This window comes from Bos indicus, chromosome 9, assembly GCF_029378745.1.
Source record: "Bos indicus isolate NIAB-ARS_2022 breed Sahiwal x Tharparkar chromosome 9, NIAB-ARS_B.indTharparkar_mat_pri_1.0, whole genome shotgun sequence".
Classification (NCBI taxonomy): Eukaryota; Metazoa; Chordata; class Mammalia; order Artiodactyla; family Bovidae; genus Bos; species Bos indicus.
The window spans coordinates 91,458,240-91,470,609 of NC_091768.1; the positions used below are offsets into that span (position 1 = coordinate 91,458,240).

At 39.7% G+C, this 12,370-nt stretch overlaps 1 protein-coding gene across 7 annotated transcripts in view; it reads right to left on the reverse strand.

The window, feature by feature from the left end:
- The window catches only part of IPCEF1 (interaction protein for cytohesin exchange factors 1), a 167,701-nt gene that overhangs the window by 88,487 nt on the left and 66,844 nt on the right, over window positions 1–12,370 (reverse strand). For all 7 annotated transcript variants that reach the window (XM_070796421.1, XM_070796422.1, XM_070796417.1 and 4 more), the window contains one exon: window positions 3,284–3,336. In XM_070796421.1, coding sequence (XP_070652522.1) covers window positions 3,284–3,316 — 33 coding nt within the window. In that variant the 5' untranslated portion in view covers window positions 3,317–3,336. The remainder of the gene's footprint in view (window positions 1–3,283; window positions 3,337–12,370) is intronic.

Here is a 12,370-nt window from a genome sequence, read left to right on the forward strand (position 1 = left end):
GAAAAAGGACAGAAATGGTATGGACCTAACAGAAGCAGAAGATATTAAGAAGAGACGGCAAGAAAACACAGAACTGTACAAAAAAGATCTTCACAACCCAGATAATCATAATCGTGTGATCACTCACCTAGAGCCAGACATCCTGGAATATGAAGTCAAGTGGGCCTTAGAAAGCATCACTATGAACAAAGCTAGTGGAGGTGATGGAATTCCAGTGGAGCTATTCCAAATCCTGAAGGATGACGCTGTGAAAGTGCTGCACTCAATATGCCAGCAAATTTGGAAAACTCAGCAGTGGCCACAGGACTGGAAAGGTCAGTTTTCATTCCAATCCCAAAGAAGGGCCATGCCAAAGAATCCTGAAACTACTGCACAATTGCACTCATCTCACACGCTAGTAAAGTAATGCTTAAAATTCTCCAAGCCAGGCTTCAGCAATATGTGAACCGTGAACTACCAGATGTTCAAGCTGGTTTTAGAAAAGGCAGAGGAACCAGAGATCAAACTGCCAACATCCACTGGATCATGGAAAAAGGAAGAGGGTTCCAGAAAATCATCTATTTCTGCTTTATTGACTATGCCAAAGCCTTTGACCGTATGGATCACAATAAACTGTGGAAAATTCTGAAAGAGATGGGAATACCAGACCACCTGACCTGCCTCTTGAGAAATCTGTATGCAGGTCAGGAAGCAACAGTTAGAACTGGACATGGCACAACAGACTGGTCCCAAATAGGAAAAGGAGTATGTCAAGGCTGTATATTATCACCCTGCTTATTTAACTTATATGCAGAGTACATCATGAGGAATGCTGGGCTAGAGGAAGCACAAGCTGGAATCAAGATTGCCAGGAGAAATATCAATAACCTCAGATATGCAGATGACACCACCCTTATGGCAGAAAGTGAAGAAGAACTAAAGAGCCTCTTGATGAAAGTGAAAGAGGAGAGTGAAAAAAAAAAAAAAAAAAAGAAAGAGGAGAGTGAAAAAGTTGGCTTAAAGCTCAACATTCTGAAAACTAAGATCATGGCATCTGGTCCCATCACTTCATGACAAATAGATGGGGAAACAATGGAAACAATGGCTGACTTTATTTTTCTGGGCTCCAAAATCACTGCAGATGGTGACTGCAGGCATGAAATTCAAAGACGCTTACTTTTTGGAAGAAAAGTTATGACCAACTTTGATAGCATATTCAAAAGCAGAGACATCACTTTGCCAACAAAGGTCCATCTAGTCAAGGCTATGGTTTTTCCAGTGGTCATGTATGGATGTGAGAGTTGGACTATAAAGAAAGCTAAGTGCTGAAAAATTGATGCTTTTGAAGTGTGGTGGTGGAGAAGACTCTTTAGAGTCCCTTGGACTGCAAGGAGATCCAACCAGTCCATTCTAAAGGAGATCAGTCCTGGGTGTTCATTGAAAGGACTCATGTTGAAGCTGAAACTCCAATACTTTGGCCACCTCATGCGAAGAGCTGAATCATTGGAAAAGACCCTGATGCTGGGAGGGATTGGAGGCAGGAGAAGAAGGGGACGACAGAGGATGAGATGGTTGGATGGCATCACCGACTCCATGGACATGGGTTTGTGTGGACTCCAGGAGTTGGTGATGGATAGGGAAGCCTGGTGTGCTGCAGTTCATGGGATTGCAGAGTCGGACATGACTGACCAACTGACTGAACTGAATTGAACTGACACACAGCTTTATATCTAATCTTTGCAAAAATTTTCCATTGAAGCACATTTATTCTCTTTATTGTTCTTCCCTATATTCACCGTGATTATTCATATTCTATTATCAAACACACACCCATTCATGTGCAAAAAATCAGACTTCCCTCTTTCTGCAAGTTTTAGATAGTGAATTTCCTAGGTTGCATAAGCGACTATAATTTTCATTTTCTTTTTTGGTTTTCTGCACCCTTGTCTCCCAAACTATCCACCATTTTTCATCATTAGCAAAGATTTCCTCATTTAGAAGGAGCATCAAAACAAAAGTGCTCTTTGCCTTCTCTCCCTCTGGAATATGAAATTGTTATCAAGCAGAAAATTAATATGTTGTCCTGGTTTTTAGTAAGGTGTCTCTTCCAGGAGCTGTCTAGTTCACTCAATTTCTCTATCATTATAATACAATTTGCCTTGACATCCATTTCTTAATGTGCATCAGGAAACCACTGTCCACATTCCCTATTTGGCAGGAAGTCTATACTATATTTTCTTAACACCCCACTTCTGCTTCTGCTTTTGGCTCTACCCCAAAAACTCTGTCCTACGCATTCATCATGAAGTCATTAGATTTGCCAAAAGATGCACACCATCCAATCCCACACTGCACTACAGCCTCTTCTATTTGAAGTGTCATGTTACTTATACTAAATTCTCTATTTTCCCTGCATAATCAACCAATAAAGGGGCTTCCCAAGTGGCACTAATGGTAAAGAATCTGCCTGCCAATGCAGGAGACACAAGAGATGCAGATTCAATCCCTGGGTCAGGGAGATCCCCTGGAGGAGGAAAAGGCAACCCACTCCAGTATTCTTGTCTGAAAAATTCCATGGGCAGAGGAGCCTGGTGGGCTACAGTCTGTGTATCCCCTTCCATCTGAAGTATCATGTTACATCAACATCTCTATTTTCCCTGCATGAGTTTCTTCATCTAGTAGAGGAAACTTGCTTAACTGACTTACCTAATTTAGGCAAATTTATGGCCATAAAATTATTTTTAAAGGAACCTATAATTTTGGCATAATAATTAGCAGAATTATTCCCATAGAAGTTGCATGAGAGGTTATACTATACCAGAATTAATTGAAAATAGGGACAAATTTATGTATATTATGTCAAAATCATGGTTATGTTTCATGATATTTAAACAGCTAGGGGTCTTAAACAAAAGCTTGGTGATCATAAGAAACTTTCGAACTCTAACAAAGGGATCATTTAATTCTGTTGTGTGTGTTAGTCACTTAGTCGTGTCTGACTCTTTGCAACCCCATGGACTGTAGCACGCCAGGCTCCTCTGTCCATGGAATACTCCAGGCAAGAATACTGGAGTGGTTTGCCATTTCCTTCTCCAGGGGATCTTCCCAACCCCTGGATCGAACCCAGGTTTCCTGTATTGCAGGCAAATGCTTTACCATCTAAGCTACTAGGGAAGCTCTTTCATTCCATTATGACTAATGAAATGGACAATAAGTAGTTAGTCGAACTTAAAATCAACCTAATTTTTTACTCATTCATCAAACTGACGATACTTAAAGTCTGAATATTCCAAAGAATACTTACAAGCTCATTGCCATCAGTAGCCATGTATGACATCAGATTGGTAGAAACAAAAGCTAGAAGAGAAAAAGCATTTTCAGTTAAATGTTGGAGGAAATCACTCTTAAAATTGTATATCTTCTTGACAGGAAGAAAAGCACTTGTATTCTGATTGATGAATTTCACAATGAAAGCAATTCATTACAAAGCCTTTTAATTCAGAATAAGCCAACTGTTAAAAACTGAGTTCATAAAATAAGCCAGAATTTTAATTGCACATGTGTCAGTATTTCTTTCAAGTCTACAGCAAGATATATTATATATATATTTTTATCTACTTAATATTGTACTATGGGCTTCCCTGGTGACTCAGTAATAAAGAATCCGCCTACAATGAAAGAGACACAGGTTCCATCCCTGGGTCAGGAAGTTCCCCGGGAGAAGGAAATGCAAACCTATTTCAGTATTCTTGCCTGGGAAATCCCAAGGACAGAGGAGCCTGGCTACAGTCCATGGGGTGGCAAAGAGTCAGACATGACCCAGCAACTTAACAACAATACTGAATCATACATAAACATACGTTTTTGAAAAGTGAAAATATTTTCATCTTCAAGATGAATAACATAATGTAAGATGTGGACATATCTGATCTATTACTATTGTTCTGATGGTATTAACTGAACAATTTCAAAAATGTAACCAATCCCTCAGCCTCAGAAATCTCAACTTTAATATGAAGATGAGCCCCCTTTGATGTATTGCACTTTGTAGTGGATTACCTGAGAAATAAGACACTCTGGTTTCAAGAAAAGAAGATGAAAACAAAAAGACGAAAATCTCATATCTTCAGACTAAGAAAAAAAATCTACTTTGATAAGCAACAAACTTGTTAAACATCCACAAGCCGCTGAAACTCTCTGCAAAGCAAAAAGCCTTTCACCTCTCCCAGTGACAGATCCATACCCCATGTGACTTTATTTCTTACACCAATCGTTTCCAAATTCTGAAAATGCATAGCCCTTCTTTACGTCAAAATGCCATATTTATATTACACTGATATGAATAAAACATTTATTTGTAAAATGCCAAAGAGAAAAACCACAATAAAAAAAAGACTGACCAATTTACTTAATTTTTAACTCACTTGTTTAAAAAATACAGTCAAACATAAATGGAAAATCAAATCACAGGCTGGTGAAAACATTTGCAGTATTCATTTAAAAAATCATAGCATAAACAGTTCTCTTATTCACCAATAAGAAAATAATAAGTAGACTGGGAGACCAAGACGGTGTAATAGAAGGACATGGAGCTCACCTCCTCCCACAAATACATCAAAAACACATCTACGTGTGGAACAATTCTCACAGAATACCCACTGAATACTGAAGATCTCATAGAACCAACGCTGCAAGAAAGACCACCGCATAACTGGGCAGGATGAAAGGACAGAACAAAGCAGCTTGGGATGGACCTGAGCTATGAAAGCCTCTCTCACTCTGGGACCCCTCAACCAGATATGGAGTTTCAGGAGCTCAGAGGAGGACGCAGCAGCCAGCCTGCAGGAGCAGGACAGAGAGAAAGGTGCCCAGAAGGTCCTGGCCACCTCACTGCACACCCCAGCCTGAGATGCATCACTGGTGGAAGGCATGGTGGTGGCTGGTTGCTGGTACACGGGACTTCAGCAGACAGAACCAGGGAGAAGATTTGGTTTGGATGCAGAGACAATCCCAAGGGCCTCAAGAATGGTTCAGGCCACTGTAAGTGTGTATGGGACCAATGGGAACCCTATTTGTAAATGCACGTGCAAAGGGAGTGGCATGGCCCCACCAGAGCAGCTTCATCCTCAGCTTGCTCACAGGGGGTGCAGCTCCACTCTACAACCTCTGGGCACACACAAGCACGTGTGGGTGGCCCACACGCAGGGTGGGACTGAAATCTGAACTGATTCCTGGTGGGTGCATGACTTTCACAGAAGATTTACGCCATTGGCAGCTTCCGGAGCACAGCACCGGAAGGACTTCCAAGCTGACTACCGGCTTTTCCTTTGCTGAGGTGGGGCAGAGGGCAGTTTCGTCAACAGTGCGCTTCGTGAGCACACACAAGAGTGACAGGGAACATCACAGAAAGCATGCCCCAGTGGATAGCTCTGGCGGAAGAATACCCACGGGCTCCGCTACCAGTAAAAGTGCGCCAGTCCTGCCTACCTCACACGCAGCTTAGAACCAGATCTTAGAGCTTCTACTCCAACAGCTGGAGAACAGGCCCCGTCCTTGACAGAGCTATGACAACCGCAGAGCAAAGAGGAGACCCCTCCAAAAACCAGTGCAGCCTCTGGTCACCACAACATAACCTTCACCCCCGACGAAGGGGAACTGGCTGGCACACCACCCCTGAAGAACAATGTGGCAGGTACCAAAAGCAGCCCCGGCATTAATGAGACTCATATAGAATGTTCCCACATAAAAACAGCCCTTCAGGACCACAACAGATAACTGTTTCTCCTAAATTGAGTCACAGAAATATAACTAAAATGAAGGAGCAGAGAAACTATTCACCAATAAAAGAATAAGACAAGTCACCTGAAAGACCAAATAATGAAACAGGCTTTTTCAGTTTACTCAGACCCTGAGTTCAAAAAGGAAGTAATACAAATTCTGAAGAAATTAAGAAAGATTATTGCTAGAAATAGGGATCACTGTAACAAGGAACTGGAAACTATAAAGAGGGGCCAATTAAAATTAGACAACTCAATTGCCAAGATGAAAACTGAGCTAAAGGCAATAAATAGCAAATTAAACAATACCAAACAAAAAAGTGACCTAGAAACTACCCAATCAGAAGAGAAAATAGATAGAAAAATGAAAAAAAGAAGGCAACATATGAGACCTATAAGATAATATAAAGCATGCCAATCTACACATAATAAGGGTACCAGAAAGAAAAAAAAGAGAAAAGGGGATCAAAAATGTATTTGAGGAAATTACAGCTGAAAACTTCCCAGACCTAAAGAAGGAAACATATCCAGATACAGGGAGAAAAGAAAAGTCATAAAGAGGAAGTAAAAAGGCAATCTCTTTGAAAATCATGTCAAAAAAAAAAAAAAAAAAAACACCTTGAAATAAACCTGATCAAGGAGATGAAAGACTTACACACTGAGAACTATAAAACATTGATAAAGGAAACTGAAGCCAATTCAAAGAAATGGAAAGATACCCCATGCTCTTCGATTGGAAGTGTTAATATTATTACAAATGACCACACTACCCAAAGCAATCTACAGATTCAATGCAGTCCCTACAAATAACCCATGACATTTTTCACAGAATTAAACAATCCTAAAATTCATATGGAACCACAAAATACACAGAATTGCCAAAGCAATCTTGAAGAAAAAGAACAAGAAGCAAGACTCTCCCAGACTTCAGACAATACTACAAAACTACGGTAATCAAAATAGCATGGCAAGGACATGAAAACAGACATATGGGTCAATGAAACAGAATAAAGAGTCTAGAAACAGACCCACAGACCTGTGGTTGATTCATCTTTGACAAGAGCAGCAAGAGTATACAATGGAGAAAAGACAGTCTCTTCTTCAACAGGTGTTGTTGCGACAGCTTGACAGCTGCATGTGAATCAATGAAGTCAGAACAGTCCCTCACACCATACACAAAAACGAACTCAAAATGAATTAAAGACTTAAATGTAAGAAACTACAAAGCTCTTAGAGGAAAAGATAGGCAGTACACACTTCGCCATAAATCACAGCGAGATCCTCTTTGATCCATCTCCTAGAGTAATGGAAATAAAAACAAAAATAAACAAATGGGACCTAATTAAACTTAAAAGCTTCTGCAAAGGAAACAATAAACAGGATTAAAAGACAACCCTCAGAATGGGAGGATATAATTGCAAATGAAACAACTGACAAAAGATTAACCGCCATAATATATAAACAGCTCATACAGTTCAACGTCAGGAAAACAAAAAGCCCAATTAAAAAAATGGACAGAAAACCTAAACAGACATTTCTCCAAAGAAGACATACAATAAACACATGAAAAGATGCTCAATACTGCTAATTATTAGAGAAATGCAAATCAAAATTACAATGAGGTATCACTTCACACCAGTCAAAATGGCCATCATCAAAAAATCTACAAACAATAAATGCTGGGGAGGATATAGATAAAAGGGAACCCTCCTACACTGTTGGTGGGAATGTAAACTGATACAGCCATTATGGAGAATAGTACAGAGTATCCCTAAAAAGCTAGGGAAAAAATCTACCATGTGACCCAGCAACCCCACTACTGGGCATATACTCTGAAAAAAACAGAGTTCTGAAAGACACATGTACCCCAGTGTTCATTGCAGCACCATGTACAACAGCTAGGACATGGAAGCAATCCTGTGCATAGACAGATGAATGGATAGAGAATACATGGTACATATTTACAATGGAATATTACTCAGCCATTAAAAAAACAAATTTGAGTCAATTCTAGTGAGGTGAATGAACCTAGAGCCTGTTACACAGAATGAAGTAAGCCAGAATGAGAAAAACAGATATCATATATTAATGCATATATATGGAATCCAGAAAAATGGTATTGATGAACCTTTTTGCAGGGAAGGAATGAAGATGCAAACGTGGAGGATGGACTTGTGGACACAGTTGGGGAGGGAGAGAGTGGGATGAATGGAGAACGTAGCACCAACAAATATGCTATCGTGTAAAATGGATAGTTGGTGAGAAGTTGCTGTATAACAGGGATCCCAGTCCGGTGCTCTGTGATGACTTAGAAGGGTGGAATGGGGGAGGGGAGGGAAGCTCAAGAGGGAAGGGATTGATGTATAATTATGGCTGATTTGCATTGTCATATGGCAGAAATCAACACAACGCTGTAAAAATTAAAAAACAAAAAAGATTTAAATAGAAGACATGACACCATAAAACTCCTAGAAGAGAACATAGAAGGAATGTTCTCTGTCATAAATTGTAGCAATGTCTCCTCAGGTCAGTCTCCCAAGGCAAAAGAAATAAAAATTAAAAAAAAACAAATGGGCCTAATCAAACATAAAAGTTTTTGCACAGCAAAGGAAATCATAAACAAAACAAAAAGACAACCTATGGAATGGGAGAAAATATTTGCAGATTCTACAACTGACAAGAGATTAATTTCCAAAATATGTGAACAGCTCATACAGCTTAATATCAAAAAAAAAAAGAAAAAGGAAAAAGAACCAACCCAATCAAAAAGTGGGCAGAAGACCTATTCATAAATAGACATCTCTCCTAAGAAGACATACAAATGGCCAGCAGGCATGTGAAAAGACACTTAACATTGCTAATTATTAGAGAAATGCAAATCAAAACTACAATGCGGTATCACCTCACACCAGTCAGAATAACTGTCATCAAAAATTCTACAAATAGTAAATGCTGGAGAGGATGTGAAGAAAAGGGAACCCTCCTACACTTTTGGTGGGAATGTAAATTGGTGCAGCTACTGTGGAGAATAGTATGGAGATTTCTTTAAAAACTAAAAATAGTTACCATGTGATACAGCAATCCCACTCCTGCCTCTATATCCAGAAAAGATGAAAACTCTTAACTTGAAAAGATACATGCACCCTACAGTAGCCAGACAAGAAAGCAAGCTAAGTGCCCACTGACATGTGAGTGAATAAAGAAACTGTGATATGAATACAATAGAACATTATTCAGCAATAAAAAAGAATGAAATAATGCCATTTGTAGTAACATGTATGAACCTAGAGATTATCATACTAAGTGAAATAAGTCAAACAGAGAAAGACAAATATCGTATTATGTCAGTTACACATAAAATCTTTTAAAATGATACAAATGAACTTATTTACAAAACAGAAACAGACTCGCGGATAGACAGAAAACAAAACTGTGATTACCAAAGGGGAAAGGTGGGGGGGGGGGTTATTAGGAGCTTCATATTAATAGATACACACTACAGTATACAGAATGCCAGGCTGGATGAAGCACAAATGAAATGCAGGGCTGGATGAAGCACAAGCTGGAATCAAGACTGCCGGGAGAAATTAACAATAACCTCAGATATGCAGATGACACCACCCTTATGGCAGAAAGTAAAGAAGAACTAAAGAGTCTCTTGATGAAAGTGAAAGAGGAGAGTTAAAAATTTGACTTAAAACTCAACATTCAAAGATCATGGCATCTGGTCCCATCACTTCATGGCAAATAGATGGGAAAACAATGGAAACAGTGACAGACTTTATTTTGGGGGGCTCCAAAATCACTGCAGATGGTGATTGCAGCCATGAAATTCAAAGACACTTGCCCCTTGGAAGAAAAGTTATGACCAACCTAGACAGCTTATTAAAAAGCAGAGACATTACTTTGCCAACAAAGTCTGTCTAGTCAAAGCTATGGTTTTTCCAGTAATCATGTATGGATGTGAGAGTTGGACTATAAAGAAAGCTGAGTGCCGAAGAACTGATGCTTTGAACTGTAGTGTTGGAGGAGACTCTTGAGAGTCCCTTGGACTGCAAGGAGATCAAACTAGTCAATCCTAAAGGAAATCAGTCCTGTATATTCATTGGAAGGAATGATGCTGAAGCTGAAACTCCAATCCTTTGGCCACCTGATGCAAAGAACTGACCTACTAAAAAAGACTCTGATGCTGGGAAAGATTAAAGGAAGGAGGAGAAGGGGACAACAGAGGGTGAGACGGTTGGATGGCATCACCAACTTGATGGACATGAGTTTGAGCAAGGTCTGACAGTTGGTGATGGACAGGGAAACCTGGCATGCTGAAGCCCATGGGGTCGCAAAGAGTCGGACATGACTGAGCGACTGAACAGTATACAAGACAGATAAATAACAAAGTTCTACTGTAGAGCACAGGGCACTATATTCAATACCTTATAATAACCTATAATGGAAAATAATCTGAAAAACTATATAAAATGTATATATGCATATACATTTATATTCATGTACATATCATATATATTCCCTTGTGGCTCAGCTGGTAAAGAATCTGCCTGCAACGCAGGACCCCTGGGTTCAATCCCTGGGTTGGGAAGATCCCCTGGAGAAGGGAAAGGCTACCCACTCCAGTATTCTGGGCTAGAGAATTCCATGGACTGTATAGTCCATGGGGTCGCAAAGAGTCAGACATGACTGAGTGACTTTCACTTCACTCACATACTGAATCACTTTGTTGTACACCAGAAACTAACACAATGTCACCTATACTTCAATAAAAATATTAAAAATTTTATAAAACAAAATAATTATCAAACTAATAAGATAACAAGTGAAGGAAAATTCAAAACATAAAAATACAAATGACTAACATTGGCTACCTAATGCAAAGAGCCAACTTGTTGGAAAAGACTTTGAGGCTGGGAAAGATTGAGAAGGAGAAGGAAGCAGCAGAGGATGAGATGGTTAGATAGCATCACTGACTCACTGGACATGAATTTCAACAAATTCCAGGAGATAGTGGGGGACAGAGGAGCCTGGGGTGCTGCAGTCCATGGGGTCGCAAAGAGTCAGACACGACTTCGCGACTAAACAACCACAATATTCAGTCTCATTAGTAATGAAATAAGCTCAAAGTAAAACAACAGCCTAGCTCCATTTTTAATCTTCACAACTGGCATACACAAAAAAAATTGTTAGAAGCCAAGTTTGGTGGAGGGTGTCGAAAAGAAAAATTTGTTGTTGGGATGCCCAATTATTATAGCCTTGCTGGAGGACAATTTGTCAAGGTGATGTTGATGACAATGGTGACATTCACAATGACTGCTGACATTTGCTGAATCTTTACTATCTGCCATCAACTATGGGCTTCCTAGGTGGCATGAGTGGTAAAGAACCCACCTGCCACTGCAGGAGACACAGGAGACTCAGGTTCAATCCCTGGTGTGAGAAGATCCTCTGGAGGAGGGCATGGCAACCCACTCCAGTATTAGTGCCTGAAGAATCCCATGGCCAGAGGAGCCTGGTGGGCTACAGTCCATGGGGTTGCAAGAGTCAGACACGACTGAAGCAACTGAGCACCATACCAAACATGAGAAGAGTTTTACAATATATTCTTAATGAAACAGTAGGGAAAATATATGCAGTGGAACTTCATTCACTTTTTATTATAAAAATCTAAGTTTATGTGATACAAGTCACACATCAGTGCCTTGGAGGGAAAAGTCTGAAGAAATCTATAGCCAAATATGTATAGTGGGACTTTCCTGGTAGTCTAGTAGTTAAGAATCAATTCCTTAAACATGTTTCTACCCATTTCAGAACCTTAGTGCATGCTCTTCAACAGTCAGGTCAATTCTCATTTAGTCAAGAAAGCTTTCCACTATATTTATTAGAGATCAGTATCTTTTTGTATGTTCTCATAGCCCCTTAGGTCTCATAATTGTATAGGATTCTTAATTTTGCAATTACTTTGCTAACATCTGACTCCCACTATAGTAACTTACCTGAGGGCAGCAGGCATTCTTTCTTACCTTGTCTATCTGTTTATTGCTCTGTATCTTGTCTTTGTATACTGGTTGAGTAAATAGACATTTGTTGAGTAAATGAATTTAAAATACAGAAAATAAAAGCTCTGAACTACAGATGAGTTTCCATAAAGAAAACCTATGAATTTCAATTGTTTTTTCATTTACTGGAATAGTACTGTCATGAATAGCCCATGAGAAATCCCCTTCCCAATGTGCAGAAGGTGGAAATGAGACTGTGTGATGTCAAACCTCCCCGAGTCAGAGAGCAAATGGGCAGAAATAATATGCAAACACTGGTGCAAGGAGGCATAGGTGAGGAGACGTGCCTTTATGGAGGCTATGTGAGTGTTCACTTAAGTAGTTCATGTAGTGGTTTTGGAGCCTTGGTACTATATTCCTGAGGTGGTCGATATATGTGAAATCTAAAATGTCACCAAAATGATTCAGAGTGTGGCAGAAGAATCGTCAGAACAACCTAAGCTTTATCTAGGTTCTCCTCTTCCATACAAAGCACACAGCCATACTTTAGAAGAATTAGGAAGTGGGATGATATTTATGAAGACTCATGGAAATACACTTGCTTATGGT